The 18,423-nt window shown below is 42.9% G+C and overlaps 1 protein-coding gene across 3 annotated transcripts in view; it reads left to right on the top strand.

The window, feature by feature from the left end:
- The window catches only part of LOC139747584 (exosome complex component RRP45-like), a 137,093-nt gene that overhangs the window by 78,571 nt on the left and 40,099 nt on the right, over positions 1 to 18,423 (top strand). For all 3 annotated transcript variants that reach the window (XM_071660022.1, XM_071660021.1, XM_071660020.1), the window contains exon 3: positions 6,033 to 6,269. In XM_071660022.1, coding sequence (XP_071516123.1) covers positions 6,033 to 6,269 — 237 coding nt within the window. The remainder of the gene's footprint in view (positions 1 to 6,032; positions 6,270 to 18,423) is intronic.

The following is an 18,423-nucleotide window of genomic DNA, read 5'->3' on the forward strand; positions in this document are numbered from 1 at the left end:
AGATGTTCTGGAAGGAGGTAAATAAAGTGCGTAAGACAAGGGAGCAAATGGGAACTTCAGTGAAGGGCGCAAATGGGGAGGTGATAACAAGTAGTGGTGATGTGAGAAGGAGATGGAGTGAGTATTTTGAAGGTTTGTTGAATGTGTTTGATGATAGAGTGGCAGATATAGGGTGTTTTGGTCGAGGTGGTGTGCAAAGTGAGAGGGTTAGGGAAAATGATTTGGTAAACAGAGAAGAGGTAGTGAAAGCTTTGCGTAAGATGAAAGCCGGCAAGGCAGCAGGTTTGGATGGTATTGCAGTGGAATTTATTAAAAAAGGGGGTGACTGTATTGTTGACTGGTTGGTAAGGTTATTTAATGTATGTATGACTCATGGTGAGGTGCCTGAGGATTGGCGGAATGCGTGCATAGTGCCATTGTACAAAGGCAAAGGGGATAAGAGTGAGTGCTCAAATTACAGAGGTATAAGTTTGTTGAGTATTCCTGGTAAATTATATGGGAGGGTATTGATTGAGAGGGTGAAGGCATGTACAGAGCATCAGATTGGGGAAGAGCAGTGTGGTTTCAGAAGTGGTAGAGGATGTGTGGATCAGGTGTTTGCTTTGAAGAATGTATGTGAGAAATACTTAGAAAAGCAAATGGATTTGTATGTAGCATTTATGGATCTGGAGAAGGCATATGATAGAGTTGATAGAGATGCTCTGTGGAAGGTATTAAGAATATATGGTGTGGGAGGAAAGTTGTTAGAAGCAGTGAAAAGTTTTTATCGAGGATGTAAGGCATGTGTACATGTAGGAAGAGAGGAAAGTGATTGGTTCTCAGTGAATGTAGGTTTGTGGCAGGGGTGTGTGATGTCTCCATGGTTGTTTAATTTGTTTATGGATGGGGTTGTTAGGGAGGTAAATGCAAGAGTTTTGGAAAGAGGGGCAAGTATGAAGTCTGTTGGGGATGAGAGAGCTTGGGAAGTGAGTCAGTTGTTGTTTGCTGATGATACAGCGCTGGTGGCTGATTCATGTGAGAAACTGCAGAAGCTGGTGACTGAGTTTGGTAAAGTGTGTGGAAGAAGAAAGTTAAGAGTAAATGTGAATAAGAGCAAGGTTATTAGGTACAGTAGGGTTGAGGGTCAAGTCAATTGGGAGGTGAGTTTGAATGGAGAAAAACTGGAGGAAGTGAAGTGTTTTAGATATCTGGGAGTGGATCTGGCAGCGGATGGAACCATGGAAGCGGAAGTGGATCATAGGGTGGGGGAGGGGACGAAAATTCTGGGGGCCTTGAAGAATGTGTGGAAGTCGAGAACATTATCTCGGAAAGCAAAAATGGGTATGTTTGAAGGAATAGTGGTTCCAACAATGTTGTATGGTTGCGAGGCGTGGGCGGATAGAGTTGTGCGCAGGAGGATGGATGTGCTGGAAATGAGATGTTTGAGGACAATGTGTGGTGTGAGGTGGTTTGATCGAGTGAGTAACGTAAGGGTAAGAGAGATGTGTGGAAATAAAAAGAGCGTGGTTGAGAGAGCAGAAGAGGGTGTTTTGAAGTGGTTTGGGCACATGGAGAGGATGAGTGAGGAAAGATTGACCAAGAGGATATATGTGTCGGAGGTGGAGGGAACAAGGAGAAGAGGGAGACCAAATTGGAGGTGGAAAGATGGAGTGAAAAAGATTTTGTGTGATCGGGGCCTGAACATGCAGGAGGGTGAAAGGAGGGCAAGGAATAGAGTGAATTGGAGCGATGTGGTATACCGGGGTTGACGTGCTGTCAGTGGATTAAATCAAGGCATGTGAAGCGTCTGGGGTAAGCCATGGAAAGCTGTGTAGGTATGTATATTTGCGTGTGTGGACGTATGTATATACATGTGTATGGGGGGGGTTGGGCCATTTCTTTCGTCTGTTTCCTTGCGCTACCTCGCAAATGCGGGAGACAGCGACAAAGTATAATAAGATAATAATTGTGCAAATGTGTTAATGTGGAGTATACTTCTATATAGTGCAGAAACATGGATCTTGAAAGCATATTTATTTTATCTATTGTACTTAATCAACGTCTCCCGTATTAGCAAGGTAATGCAAGGAAACAGACAAAAGAATGGCCCAACCCACCCACATATGCATGTATATACATGAATTCCCACACACACACATATACATACATATACATTTCAATTCATACAGACATATACGTACACAGCCATATACATATATACACATCTACATATTCATACTTGCTGCCTTCAACCGTTCCTGTTGCCAACCCACCACACATGAATAGACCCCTCCGGAGGCGCAAGGTAGCACTAGGAAAAGACAAAAAGGCCACATTTGTCCACTCTCACTCACTAGCTGTCATGTGTCACAAAACTTTCCATGGTTTACCCAAGATGCTTCACATGCCCTGGTCCAATCCATTGACAGCACGTCCACTCCAGGAAACCACATTGTTCCGATTCACTCTGTTCCTTCTACGCCTTTTGCCCTCCTTTATGTTCAGGCCTGATTGCTCAAAATCTTTTTCACTCCATCCTTCCACCCCCAATTTGGTCTTCCGCTTCTCCTTGTTCCCTCCACCTCTGACACATATATCCTCTTTGTCAATCTTTCTTCACTCATGCTCTCCATGCTACCAAACCATTTCAACACACCCTCTTCTGCTCTCTCAACCACTTCTTTTTATTACCACACATCTCTCTTACCCTTCCACTACTTATGCAATTAAACCACCTAACACCACATATTGTCCTCAAACATTTCATTTCCAACACATCCACCATCCTTTGCATAACCTTATCTATAGCCCATGGCTCACAACCATACAACATTGTTGGAACCACCATTCCTTCAAACATACCAATTTTTGCTCTCCAAGGTAACGTTTTCTCCTTCCACACATTCTTCAACGCTCCCAGAACCTTCGCCCCCTCCCCCACCCTGTGACTCACTTCCGCTTCCATGGCTCCATCTGCTGCTGAATCCACTCCCAGATATCTAAAACTCTTCACTTTCTCCAGTTTTTCTCCATTCAGACTTACCTCCCAGTTAACTTGTCCCTCAACCCTACTGAACCTAGTAACCTTGCTCTTATTCACATTCACTCTCAGCTTTCTTTTTTTGCACTTTAATCAAACTCATTCACCAACTTCTGCAGTTTTTCACCTGAATCAGCCACCAGTGCTGTATCATCAGCAAACAACAACTGACTCACTTCCCAAGCCCTCTCATCCACACAGACTGCATTCTTGCCCTTCTCTCCAAAGTGCTTGCATTCACCTCCCTCACCACCCTGTTCATAAACAAATTGAACAACCATGGAGACATCACATTCCCCTGCTGCAAACCAACATTCACTGGAAACCAATCACTTTCCTCTCTTCCTACTCAAACACATGCCTTACATCCTTGGTAAAAACTTTTCACTGCTTCTAGCAACTCACCTCCCACACCATATACTTTTAATACCTTCCACAGAGCATCTTTATCAACCCTATCATATGCCTTCTCCAGATCCATGAATGCTACATACAGATCCATCTGTTCTTCTAAGTATTTCTCACATACATTCCTCAAAGCAAACACCTGATCCACCCATCCTCTAACTCCTCTGAAAGCTCATTTCTCTTCCCCAGTCTGGTGCTCTGTATATGCCTTTACCTTCTCAATCAATACCCTCCCATATAATTTCCCAGGAATACTCAACAAACTTATACCTCTAATTTGAACATTCACCTTTATCCCCTTTGCCTTTGTACAGTGGCATTATGCATGCATTCCGCCAATCCTCAGGAACTTCACAATGAACCATACATTCATTGAATATCCTTCCCAGCCAATCAACAACGCAGTCACCCTTTTTTTTTTTTTTTTATAAATTCCACTTCAATACCATGCAATCCTGTCACTTTGCCAGCTCTCATTTTCCGCAAAGCTCTCACTTCCTCTTCTCTGTTTACCAAACCCTTCTCCCTAACCCCCCCCCACTTTGCACACCAACTTGACCAAAACACCCTATATCTGCCACTCAGTCATCAAACACATTTAACAAACCTTCAAAATACTCACTTCATCTCTTTCTCACTTCAACATTACTTGTTATCACCTCCCCATTAGCCTCCTTCATCGATGTTCCCATTTGTTCTCTTGTCTTACGCATGTCATTTACCTCCTTCCAAAACATCTTTTTATTCTCCCTTTAATTTAATGATACTCTCTCACCCCAATTCTCATTTGCCCTCTTTTTCACCTCTTGCTGCTTTCTTTTATACATTTCCCAGTCATTTGCACTACTTCCTTGCAAAAATTGTCCAAATGCCTCTCTCTTCCCCTTCTCTAATATTCTTACTTCTTCATCCCACCACTCACTACCCTTTCTAATCTGCCAACCTCCTACGTTTCTCATGCCACAAGCATCTTTTGTGCAAGCCATCACTGCTTCCCTAAATACATCCCATTCCTTCCCCACTCCCCTTACGTCATTTGCTCTCACCTTTTGCCATTCTACACTCAATCTCTCACACAAGTCTCCTTTCCAAGCTCACTTCCTCTCACCATTCTCTTCACCCCAACATTCTCTCTTCTTTTCTAAAAAACCTCTACAAATCTTCACCTTCGCCTCCACAAGATAATGATCAGACATCCCTCCAGCCGCCACACAGAATCCAATAATGCTCTCTGGCCATCTGTCCTACTTATTTATGTATACTTATGTATATCTCTCTTTTTAAACCAGGTATTCCCAGTCACCATTCCTTTTTCAGTATACAAATCTACAAGCTATTCACCATTTCCATTTACAACACTGAACACCTCATGTACACCAGTTATACCCTCAACTGCCACAGTATTCACCTATGCATTCAAATCACCCATCACTATAACCTGGTCTCGTGCATCAAAGCTACTAACACACACACTCAGCTTCTCCCAAAACACTTGCCTCTCATGAGTTTTCTTCTCATGACCAGGTGCATAGGCACCAATAATCACCCATCTCTCTCCATCTACTTTCAGTTTTACCTGTATCAATCTAGAGTTTACTTTCTTGCACTCTATAATGTACTCCACAACTGCTTCAGGAGTAGTGCTACTCCTTCCTTTGCTCTTGTCCTCTCACCAACCCCTGACTTTATTCCCAAGACGTTTCCAAACCAGTCTTCCCCTTTATCCTTGAGCTTCGTTTCACTCAGAGCCAAAATATCCATGTTCCTTTTCTCAAACATACTGCCTATCTCTCCATTTTTCTCATCTTGGTTACATCTACACACATTTAGACACCCCAATCTGAGCCTTCGAGGAGAATGAGCACTCCCCGCATGACTCCTTCTGTTTCCCCTTCAAGAAAGTTAAAATACAAGGAGGAGAGGGTTTCTAGCTCCCGCTCCCACTCTCTTTAGTTGCCTTCTATGACACATGAGAGAACATAAAAGGATAGGAGGATCTTTAGGTGAATTGCAAGAGGGAAAGAGAATACTTAAAGTAATAGAACAAAGGCAAAAGGGCAAGTAATAGAACATAGGTAAAAGAGCTGGATAGGACATATATTGTCAGGAATAAATCTGCGTGATACATGTGATAGAGGGAAGATGCAAAGGGCCATTAGCAAGGAAGGGTAAATCTATGCTAGATGACTTAAAGGATGGAAAAGTGACGATGATGTGAAGTGAAGGCTGATGATAGAAAAGTTTGGTGCAAGTTAGATCCATCAAGCTGGACCTGCCTGCAGGCAGAATACCAGAGAGGAAGAAGAACACCTTGCACAAGTAAATTGAGTGTGCTGGAGGTTTAGCTTGAGGTACATTGATTTGTAATAGGAAAATCAGTGGTGGACTTTGATACAGACTCAGCTTTTATAAAGTTTAGTTAACCTTTGAATGGAAATGTATGGCACAACTGGCTTAATTCAGTGGATGCAGTGTGTGTGGTTAAAAGTATTCATAATTTGGCATTAGATTTTATGCTCCTCATACGTAAGATTATTAATCATGAAAGTTTATATATGCTCATGCAATGGAACTGTTTCACCCTTCATCTCATGCATTATTACAGGTAACTTGCGAAGTAGTTGAACCGAGGCCATCTCGACCACATGAAGGCAAAATTTCAATCTCTGTTCATTTGTCACCAATGGCTGCACCACATTTTGAGCCTGGACGAGGAAATGATCTTGTTGATGAACTCCAGCAAATTCTAGATCGAAATATTAAAGAGTCACGTTGTCTTGATCTTGAGTCACTGTGTATCATGGCTGAGGAGAGTGTCTGGCAGCTTCGAGTAGATGTTACGGTAAGTTCAGTCATCAGTTACTAATATACAGTATTTGCAATAAAGTTAAATGGATTCATAGCTGTAATAACACCAAAGTTTATTATTTTTTGCGAGGAACTCAAGGTTAAATCTCCCATGTGGAATTTTGAAGTGCAGTACTACTTAAGAATTCTTTGTTTTTTCAGTATTGTTCACTGTTATTCAACTGGAATTCAGTGTCTTCACATGAGAGGGCCTAGACATAATGATGGGAAATCCAAATAAATTGTAGCAAAGTATACTAGGTAAAGAGCTAAGATTTTTTTCAGTAGAAATCAACTGTCAGCCCTCTGGCTTCTTACAAGTTTGGAGTGGCACAAATTATCTGTTAGTCTAGTGAATGATTTTGTGTAGGAGATTTTTCAGAAGAGTATGATAGTATGATTGTAGGGGTTGATGAGAGGAAGATCACCTGTAACATGGAGAAATATAATGGAAAAGCACTGGAGGAAGAGATATATATTGGGAAGAAGGTTTGGAATGGTGTATGCATGTGAGGCATGTAAGGATATGGACAAGTGGACACCCTTTTACTCTGGCCGACCCCATGATGGGAATTCTCGGAGGTATTGGGCAAGAGTTTGTTGCATATTCCTGGGAAATTGTATGGGAGGATATTGATTGAGAGGGTGAAGGCATGTACAGAGCACCAGATTGGGGAGGAGCAATGTGGTTTCAGAAGCAGTAGAGGATGTGTGGATCAGGTGTTTGCTTTGAAGAATGTGTGTGTGAGAAATACTTAGAAAAACAGATGGATTTGTATGTAGCATTTATGGGTCTGGAGAAGGCATATGATAGGGTTGATAGAGATGCTTTGTGGAAGGTCATAAGAGTATATGGTGTGGGAGGTAAGCTGCTTGAAGAAGTGAAAAGCTTTTACCAAGGATGTAAGGCATGTGTATGAGTAGGAAGAGAGGAGAGTGATTGGTTCCCATTGAAGGTTGGTCTGCAGCAGGGGTGTGTGATGTCCCCATGGTTGCTTATTTTGTTTATGGATGGGGTGGTTAGGGAGATAAATGCAAGAATTTTAGAGAAAGGGGCAAGTATGCAGTCTGTTGGGGATGGGAGGGACCGGGAAGTGAGTCAGTTGTTTGCTGACGATACAGCTCTGGTAGCTGATTTGAGTGAGAAACTGCAGAAGTTGGTGGCAGAGTTTGGGAAAGTGTGTGAAAGGAGAAAGTTGAGAATAAATGTGAATAAGAGCAAAGATATTAGGTTCAGTAGGGTTGAGGGACAAGTAAATTGGGATGTAAGTTTGAATGGAGAAAAATTAGAGGAAGTGAAGTATTTAGATATCTGGGGGTGGACTTAGCGGCAAATGGAATCATGGAAGTGGAAGTGAGTCACAGGGTGGGGGAGGGGGCATAGGTTCTGGGAGCGTTGAAGAATGTGTGGAAGGAGAGAACATTAGCTTGGAGAGCAAAATGGGTATGTTTAAAGGAATAGTAGTTCCAACAATATTATATGGTTGCAAGGCATAGACTATGGATAGGGTTGTATGGAGGAGGATGGATGTGTTGGAAATGAAATGTTTGAGGACAGTATGTGGTGTGAGGTGGTTTGATTGAGTAAGCAATGAAAGGGTAAAAGAGATGTGTGGAAATAAAAAGAGTGTGGTTGAGAGAGAGAAGAAGAGGGTGTGTTGTAGTGGTTTGGTCATATGGAGAGAATGAGTGAGGAAAGATTGACAAAGAGGATATATGTGTCATTTATGGAGGGAATGAGGAGAAGTGGGAGACCCAGTTGGAGGTGGAAAAATGGAGTGAAAAAATTTCGAGCGATGGGGGCCTGAACATACAAGAGGGTAAGAGGCACGCAAGGAATATAATGAATTGGAATGATGTTGTATACTGGGTCGACATACTATTATTGGACTGAACCAGGGCATGTGAAGCATCTGGGGTAAACTATGGAAATGTTTGTAGGGCCTGGATGTGGATAGGGAGCTGTGGTATTGCTGCATTACACATGACAGCTAGAGACTGAGTGTGAACGAATGTGGCCTTTTCGTCTGTATTCCAGGTACTTCCTTGCTGAAGTAGAGGATAGCGATGCTGTTTTCCTGTGGGACAGGATAAAGACAGGAGTGGTTGAAGGCAAGCAGTTATGAATATGTACATGTGTATGTATGTAATGTCTGTGTATGTGTATGTACATAAATGTATATGTTGATATGTATATATATATTATTATATTATTATTTTTTATTATACTTTGTCGCTGTCTCCCGCGTTTGCGAGGTAGCGCAAGGAAACAGACGAAAGAAATGGCCCAACCCCCCCCCATACACATGTATATACATACGTCCACACACGCAAATATACATACCTACACAGCTTTCCATGGTTTACCCCAGACGCTTCACATGCCTTGATTCAATCCACTGACAGCACGTCAACCCCGGTATACCACATCGCTCCAATTCACTCTATTCCTTGCCCTCCTTTCACCCTCCTGCATGTTCAGGCCCCGATCACACAAAATCTTTTTCACTCCATCTTTCCACCTCCAATTTGGTCTCCCTCTCCTCCTTGTTCCCTCCACCTCCGACACATATATCCTCTTGGTCAATCTTTCCTCACTCATCCTCTCCATGTGCCCAAACCACTTCAAAACACCCTCTTCTGCTCTCTCAACCACACTCTTTTTATTTCCACACATCTCTCTTACCCTTACGTTACTCACTCGATCACACCACCTCACACCACACATTGTCCTCAAACATCTCATTTCCAGCACATCCATCCTCCTGCGCACAACTCTATCCATAGCCCACGCCTCGCAACCATACAACATTGTTGGAACCACTATTCCTTCAAACATACCCATTTTTGCTTTCCGAGATAATGTTCTCGACTTCCACACATTCTTCAAGGCCCCCAGAATTTTCGCCCCCTCCCCCACCCTATGATCCACTTCCGCTTCCATGGTTCCATCCGCTGCCAGATCCACTCCCAGATATCTAAAACACTTCACTTCCTCCAGTTTTTCTCCATTCAAACTCACCTCCCAATTGACTTGACCCTCAACCCTACTGTACCTAATAACCTTGCTCTTATTCACATTTACTCTTAACTTTCTTCTTCCACACACTTTACCAAACTCAGTCACCAGCTTCTGCAGTTTCTCACATGAATCAGCCACCAGCGCTGTATCATCAGCGAACAACAAATGACTCACTTCCCAAGCTCTCTCATCCCCAACAGACTTCATACTTGCCCCTCTTTCCAAAACTCTTGCATTTACCTCCCTAACAACAATATATATATATATATATATATATTTTTTTTTTTTTTATTATACTTTGTCGCTGTCTCCCGCGTTTGCGAGGTAGCGCAAGGAAACAGACGAAAGAAATGGCCCAAACCCCCCCCCCCCCCATACACATGTATATACATACGTCCACACACGCAAATATACATATATATATATATATATATATATGTAAATTGTTCTCACCTTTTTCCATTCTGTACACAGTCTCTCCTGATACTTCCTCACACAGGTCTCCTTCCCAAGCTCACTTACTCTCACCACCTTCTTCACCCCAACATTCTCTCTTCTTTTCTGAAAACCCATACTAATCTTCACCTTAGCCTCCACAAGATAATGATCAGACATCCCTCCAGTTGCCCCTCTCAGCACATTGACATCCAAAAGTCTCTCTTTCGCACGCCTGTCAATTAACACGTAATCCAATAACGCTCTCTGGCCATCTCTCCTACTTACATAAGTATACTTATGTATATCTCGCTTTTTAAACCAGGTATTCCCAATCATCAGTCCTTTTTCAGCACATAAATCTACAAGCTCCTCACCATTTCCATTTACAACACTGAACACCCCATGCACACCAATTATTCCCTCAACTGCCACATTACTCACCTTTGCATTCAAATCACCCATCACTATAACCCGGTCTCGTGCATCAAAACCGCTAACACACTCATTTAGCTGCTCCCAAAACACTTGCCTCTCATGATCTTTCTTCTCATGCCCAGGTGCATATGCACCAATAATCACCCACCTCTCTCCATCAACTTTCAATTTTACCCATATTAATCGAGAATTTACTTTCTTACATTCTATCACATACTCCCACAACTCCTGTTTCAGGAGTATTGCTACTCCTTCCCTTGCTCTTGTCCTCTCACTAACCCCTGACTTCACTCCCCAGACATTTCCAAACCACTCTTCCCCTTTACCCTTGAGCTTCGTTTCACTCAGAGCCAAAACATCCAGGGGAGTGGGGGAGGAATGGGATGTATTTAGGGAATCAGTGATGGATTGCGCAAAAGATGCTTGTGGCATGAGAAGAGTGGGAGGTGGGCTGTTTAGAAAGGGTAGTGAGTGGTGGGATGAAGAAGTAAGAGTGTTAGTGAAAGAGAAGAGAGAGGCATTTGGACGATTTTTGCAGGGAAAAAATGCAATTGAGTGGGAGAAGTATAAAAGAAAGAGACAGGAGGTCAAGAGAAAGGTGCAAGAGGTGAAAAAAAGGGCAAATGAGAGTTGGGGTGAGAGAGTATCATTAAATTTTAGGGAGAATAAAAAGATGTTCTGGAAGGAGGTAAATAGGGTGCGTAAGACAAGGGAGCAAATGGGAACTTCAGTGAAGAGCGCAAATGGGGAGGTGATAACAAGTAGTGGTGATGTGAGAAGGAGATGGAATGAGTATTTTGAAGGTTTGTTGAATGTGTCTGATGACAGAGTGGCAGATATAGGGTGTTTGGGTCGAGGTGGTGTGCAAAGTGAGAGGGTTAGAGAAAATGATTTGGTAAACAGAGAAGAGGTAGTAAAAGCTTTGCGGAAGATGAAAGCCGGCAAGGCAGCAGGTTTGGATGGTATTGCAGTGGAATTTATTAAAAAAGGGGGTGACTGTATTGTTGACTGGTTGGTAAGGTTATTTAATGTATGTATGACTCATGGTGAGGTGCCTGAGGATTGGCGGAATGCGTGCATAGTGCCATTGTACAAAGGCAAAGGGGATAAGAGTGAGTGCTCAAATTACAGAGGTATAAGTTTGTTGAGTATTCCTGGTAAATTATATGGGAGGGTATTGATTGAGAGGGTGAAGGCAGGTACAGAGCATCAGATTGGGGAAGAGCAGTGTGGTTTCAGAAGTGGTAGAGGATGTGTGGATCAGGTGTTTGCTTTGAAGAATGTATGTGAGAAATACTTAGAAAAGCAAATGGATTTGTATGTAGCATTTATGGATCTGGAGAAGGCATATGATAGAGTTGATAGAGATGCTCTGTGGAAGGTATTAAGAATATATGGTGTGGGAGGCAAGTTGTTAGAAGCAGTGAAAAGTTTTTATCGAGGATGTAAGGCATGTGTACGTGTAGGAAGAGAGGAAAGTGATTGGTTCTCAGTGAATGTAGGTTTGCGGCAGGGGTGTGTGATGTCTCCATGGTTGTTTAATTTCTTTATGGATGGGGTTGTTAGGGAGGTAAATGCAAGAGTTTTGGAAAGAGGGGCAAGTATGAAGTCTGTTGGGGATGAGAGAGCTTGGGAAGTGAGTCAGTTGTTGTTTGCTGATGATACAGCGCTGGTGGCGGATTCATGTGAGAAACTGCAGAAGCTGGTGACGGAGTTTGGTAAAGTGTGTGGAAGAAGAAAGTTAAGAGTAAATGTGAATAAGAGCAAGGTTATTAGGTACAGTAGGGTTGAGGGTCAAGTCAATTGGGAGGTGAGTTTGAATGGAGAAAAACTGGAGGAAGTGAAGTGTTTTAGATATCTGGGAGTGGATGGGGGTGGGGGATAGGGTGGGGGAGGGGGCGAAAATTTTGGGAGCCTTGAAAAATGTGTGGAAGTCGAGAACATTATCTCGGAAAGCAAAAATGGGTATGTTTGAAGGAATAGTGGTTCCAACAATGTTGTATGGTTGCGAGGCGTGGGCTATGGATAGAGTTGTGCGCAGGAGGATGGATGTGCTGGAAATGAGATGTTTGAGGACAATGTGTGGTGTGAGGTGGTTTGATCGAGTAAGTAACGTAAGGGTAAGAGAGATGTGTGGAAATAAAAAGAGCGTGGTTGAGAGAGCAGAAGAGGGTGTTTTGAAATGGTTTGGGCACATGGAGAGAATGAGTGAGGAAAGATTGACCAAGAGGATATATGTGTCGGAGGTGGAGGGAACGAGGAGAAGAGGGAGACCAAATTGGAGGTGGAAAGATGGAGTGAAAAGGATTTTGTGTGATCGGGGCCTGAACATGCAGGAGGGTGAAAGGAGGGCAAGGAATAGAGTGAATTGGAGCAATGTGGTATACAGGGGTTGACGTGCTGTCAGTGGATTGAATCAAGGCATGTGAAGCGTCCGGGGTAAACCATGGAAAGCTGTGTAGGTATGTATATTTGCGTGTGTGGACGTGTGTATGTACATGTGTATGGGGGGGGTTGGGCCATTTCTTTCGTCTGTTTCCTTGCGCTACCTCGCAACCGCGGGAGACAGCGACGAGGTATAAAAAAAAAAAAAAAATATATGTAAATATGCATATGTGGGCGTTTATGTATATGTGTGTGTATATGAGTGGATGGGCCATTCTTCATCCCTTTCTTGGCACTATCTTGCTGACGCAGGAAGGAGCAGTTATGTATGATGAATAAATAGATATGAATTTTTTTTATATATACATATTCGCCTTTTCCCGCATTAGCAAGGTAGCATTAAGAACACAGGTCTGAGCCTAAGAGGGAAAAATCCTCAATTGGCCCCCTTCTTTGTTCCTTCTTTTAGAAAAGTAAAAACTGGAGGGGAGGATTTCCAGCCCCTCGCTCCCTCCCCTTTTAGTCGCCTTTTACGACGCGCAGGGGATATGTGGGAAGAAATCTCTCTCCCCTATCCCCTTGTATGTAAAATTTCTAAAAGGGGAAACAGGAGTAGTCAAGCAGGGAGTACTTATCCTCCTTGAAGGCTCAGATTGGGGTGTCTGAATGTGTATGGATGTAACCAAGTGGAGGAAAATGGAGAGATAGGTAATATGTTTGAGGAAAGAAACCAGAATGTTCTGGCTCGTGAGTGAAGAGAAGCTCAAGAGTAAAGGGGAAGAGTGGTTTGCGAATGTCGTGGAAGTAAAGTCAGGGATTGGTGAGAGGATAAGATCAAAGGAAGGAGTAGCACTACTCCTGAAGCAGGATTTGTGGGAGTGTGCTTGAGTGTAAGAAAGTATACTCTAGATTGATGTGGGTAATACTGAAATTGGATGGAGAGAGATGGGTGATTATTGGTGCCTATGCACCTGGTCATGAGAAGAAAGCTCATGAGAGGCAAGTGTTTTGGGAGCAACTGTGTGAGTGTGTTAGCAGCTTTGATGCACGAGATCAGGTTATAGTGATGGGTGGTTTGAATGCAAAGGTGAGTAATGTGGCAGTCGAGGGTATAATTGGTGTACATGAGTTGTTCAGTGTTTTAGATGGAAATGGTGAAGAGCTGGTGCTTTGCGTGCTGAAAAAGGACTGATGATTGAGAATACCTGGTTAAAAAAGAGAGATATGCATAAGTATAGGTATGTGAGCAGGAGAGATGGTCAAAGGGCGATGTTGGATTACATCTTAATTGGTAGGCATGTAAAAGAGAGACTTTTTAAGGTTAATGTGCTGAGAAGGGCAGCTAGAGGGATGTCTGATCACTATCAAGTGGAGGCAAAGGTGAAGATTTGTGAAGGTTTTCAGGAAAGAAGAGAGAATGTTGGGGAGAAGAGAGTGGTGAGAGTAAGTGAGCTTGGAAAGGAGACTTGTGTGAGGATGCTAGGAGAGATTTAGAATGGCAAAAGGTGAGGGTAAATGACATGAGGGTAGTAGGGGAGGAATGGGATGCATTTTGGGAAGCAGTGATGGCTTGTGCAAAAGATGGATGTGGCATGAGGAAGGTGGGAGATGGGCAGGTTAGAAAGGGTAGTGAGTGGTGGGATGAAGAAGTAAGATTGTTAGTGAAAGAGAAGAGAGAGGCATTTGGATGATTCTTGTAGGGAAGTAGTGCAAATGACTGGGAGATGTATAAAAGAAAGCAGCAAGAGGTCAAGAGAAAGGTGCAAGAGGTGAAAAAGAGGGCAAATAAGATTTGGGATGAGACAGCATCATTAAATTTTAGGAAGAATAAAAAGATCTTTTGGAAGAACGTAAATGAGGTGCGTAAGACAAAAACAAATGGGAACATAAGTGAAGGGGCAAATGGAGAGTTAATAACAAGTAGTGATGAAGTTAGAAGAGATGGAGTGAGTATTTTGAAGGTTTGTTGAATGTGTTTGATGATATAGTGGCAGATATAGGGGTTTTGGCCGAGGTAGTTTGCGAAGAGAGAGGGTCAGAGAGATTGGTTTGGTAAACAGAGAAGCAGTAGTGAAAGCCTTGCGGAAGATGAAAGCCAGCAAGGTGGCGGGTTTGGATGGTATTGCAGTGGAATTTATAAATAAAGGGGATGACTGTGTTATTGATTGGTTGGTAAGGATATTCAATGGATCATGGTGAAGTTCATGAGGATTGGTGGAATGCATGCATAGTGCCATTGTACAAAGGCAAAGGGGATAAAGGTGAGTGTTCAAATTCCAGAGGCATAAGTTTGTTGAGTATTCCTGGGAAATCGTATTGGAGGGTATTGTACAGAGCATCATATTATGGAAGAGCAGTGTGCTTTCAGAAATGGCAGAGGATGTGTGGATTATGTGTTTGCTTTGAAGGATATGTGTGAGAAATACTTAGAAAAACAGATGGATTTGTATGTAGCATATATGGATCTGGAGAAGGCATGTGATAGGGTTGATACAGATGCTTTGTGGAAGGTTTTTAAGAGTATGTGGTGTAGGAGGTAAGTTGCTAGAGGCAGTGAAAAGATTTACCAAGGTTTTAAGGCATGTGTACAAGTAGGAAGAGAGGAAAGTGATTGGTTCCCAGTGAATGTCGGTTTGTGGCAGGGATGCATGATGTCCCCATGGGGGCAAGTATGCAGTCTGCTGTGGATGAGAGAGCTTGGGAAGTGAGTCAGTAGTTGTTTGCTGATGATACAGCACTGGTGGCTGATTCGGGTGAAAAACTGCAAAGGTTGGTGACTGAGTTTGGTAAAGTGTGTGAAAGGAGAAAGTTGAGAGTAAATGTGAATAAGGGCAAGGTTATTAAGTTCAGTAGGGTTGATGGACAAGTTAATTAGGATGTAAGTTTGAATGGAGAAAAACTGGAAGAAGTGAAGTGTTTTAGATATCTGATAGTGGATTTAGCAGTGGATAGAGGCAGTGCAGAGCAGTGGTAGAGGCAGGATTGAGATGTGTTATAAAAAAAGGAGTTGTGAAAAGAGTTAAACGATAAGAGGATGTGATCAACTGGAAAATATTGATGGACAAAAAAATGACCAGTTGACTATATATCAACAGGAAGAGAGGAAAGGGGAAGCCCAGAGTGAAGTGTAAGCTGAGGAGTGGTTAGTTTAAGCAAGAAGAGGGCTGTGAGAAGAAGAATGCATAAGCCACCATTCTGGGTATGGGGAGGTGGCATCTTTTTGATAAGTACAATATGTAGGGTGTTTTGGTCGAGGTGGTGTGCAAAGTGAGAGGGTTAGGGAAAATTATTTGGTAAACAGAGAAGAGGTAGTGAAAGCTTTGCGGAAGATGAAAGCCGGCAAGGCAGCAGGTTTGGATGGTATTGCAGTGGAATTTATTAAAAAAGGGGGTGACTGTATTGTGGACTGGTTGGTAAGGTTATTTAATGTATGTATGACTCATGGTGAGGTGCCTGAGGATTGGCGGAATGCGTGCATAGTGCCATTGTACAAAGGCAAAGGGGATAAGAGTGAGTGCTCAAATTACAGAGGTATAAGTTTGTTGAGTATTCCTGGTAAATTATATGGGAGGGTATTGATTGAGAGGGTGAAGGCATGTACAGAGCATCAGATCGGGGAAGAGCAGTGTGGTTTCAGAAGTGGTAGAGGATGTGTGGATCAGGTGTTTGCTTTGAAGAATGTATGTGAGAAATACTTAGAAAAGCAAATGGATTTGTATGTAGCATTTATGGATCTGGAGAAGGCATATGATAGAGTTGATAGAGATGCTCTGTGGAAGGTATTAAGAATATATGGTGTGGGAGGAAAGTTGTTAGAAGCAGTGAAAAGTTTTTATCGAGGATGTAAGGCATGTGTACGTGTAGGAAGAGAGGAAAGTGATTGGTTCTCAGTGAATGTAGGTTTGCGGCAGGGGTGTGTGATGTCTCCATGGTTGTTTAATTTGTTTATGGATGGGGTTGTTAGGGAGGTAAATGCAAGAGTTTTGGAAAGAGGGGCAAGTATGAAGTCTGTTGGGGATGAGAGAGCTTGGGAAGTGAGTCAGTTGTTGTTCGCTGATGATACAACGCTGGTGGCTGATTCATGTGAGAAACTGCAGAAGCTGGTGACTGAGTTTGGTAAAGTGTGTGGAAGAAGAAAGTTAAGAGTAAATGTGAATAAGAGCAAGGTTATTAGGTACAGTAGGGTTGAGGGTCAAGTCAATTGGGAGGTGAGTTTGAATGGAGAAAAACTGGAGGAAGTGAAGTGTTTTAGATATCTGGGAGTGGATCTGGCAGCGGATGGAACCATGGAAGAGGAAGTGGATCATAGGGTGGGGGAGGGGACGAAAATTCTGGGGGCCTTGAAGAATGTGTGGAAGTCGAGAACATTATCTCGGAAAGCAAAAATGGGTATGTTTGAAGGAATAGTGGTTCCAACAATGTTGTATGGTTGCGAGGCGTGGGCTATGGATAGAGTTGTGCGCAGGAGGATGGATGTGCTGGAAATGAGATGTTTGAGGACAATGTGTGGTGTGAGGTGGTTTGATCGATTGAGTAACGTAAGGTTAAGAGAGATGTGTGGAAATAAAAAGAGCGTGGTTGAGAGAGCAGAAGAGGGTGTTTTGAAGTGGTTTGGGCACATGGAGAGAATGAGTGAGGAAAGATTGACCAAGAGGATATATGTGTCGGAGGTGGAGGGAACGAGGAGAAGAGGGAGACCAAATTGGAGGTGGAAAGATGGAGTGAAAAAGATTTTGTGTGATCGGGGCCTGATCATGCAGGAGGGTGAAAGGAGGGCAAGGAATAGAGTGAATTGGAGCGAGGTGGTATACCGGGGTTGATGTGCTGTCAGTGGAGTGAATCAAGGCATGTGAAGCGACTGGGGTAAACCATGGAAAGCTGTGTAGGTATGTATATTTGCGTGTGTGGACGTATGTATATACATGTGTATGGGGGGGGGTTGGGCCATTTCTTTCGTCTGTTTCCTTGCGCTACCTCGCAAACGCGGGAGACAGCGACAAAGTATAATAAAAAATAATAATAATATGTAGACAGTATCTTTTGAGAGCTTTTAAAAAAGTACATCTGAAAAAGTATTTATTGAAAGTAGATGGTGAGAGATGAGTGTTTGTACGTGCTTATGCACCTGACCATGAGAAGAAAGATCATAAGAGGCAAGTGTTTTGGGAGCAGCTGAGCGAGTATGTCAGCAGTTTTAATGTAAGAGACTGAGTATTAGTGAAGGGTCATTTAAATGTGATTGGGAAGTTGAGGAAATAATCGGGAGCTTGGGATGTTCAGTGCTATGATTGGAAAGGGTGAATGACTTTTTGAGTTGTGTGCTGAAAAAGGACCAGTGATTGGGAATATCTGGTTTAAAAAGAGGGGCATACCCATCTATACATATATGGGTAGCATAATTGGATTACATATGAATTGGTAGGTGTTTAAGAGAGACTTGGATGTAAATGTTCTGAGAGGGGCAGCTGGTGGGATGTCTGATCACTTTCTTGTGGAGATGAGGGTGAAGATCTGTGGAGGTTTTCAAAAAAGGGGAGAGAATGTTGGTGAGAAGAGACTGATGAGAGTAAGTAAGCTTAGAAAAGAGACTTGTGTGAAGAAATACCAGGAGAGATTGATTGTGGAGTGGCAAAAGGTGAGAGTAAATGAAGTGAGGGGAGTGGGTGAGGAATGGGAAGTATTTAGGGAAGCAGAGCTGGCATGTGAAAGGTGGGAGGTAGGCAGATTAGAAAGGGTAGTGAGTTTTAGGATGAAGAAGTAAAGTTGCTAGTGAAAGAGGATGGTACAGGGGTTGTAAAATAAGGCAAATGAGAGCTGGGATGAGCAAGTATCAGGTAAATAATGTGCGAAAGACAAGAGAACAAATGGG

This window comes from Panulirus ornatus, chromosome 69 (assembly GCF_036320965.1).
Source record: "Panulirus ornatus isolate Po-2019 chromosome 69, ASM3632096v1, whole genome shotgun sequence".
Taxonomy (NCBI): Eukaryota; Metazoa; Arthropoda; class Malacostraca; order Decapoda; family Palinuridae; genus Panulirus; species Panulirus ornatus.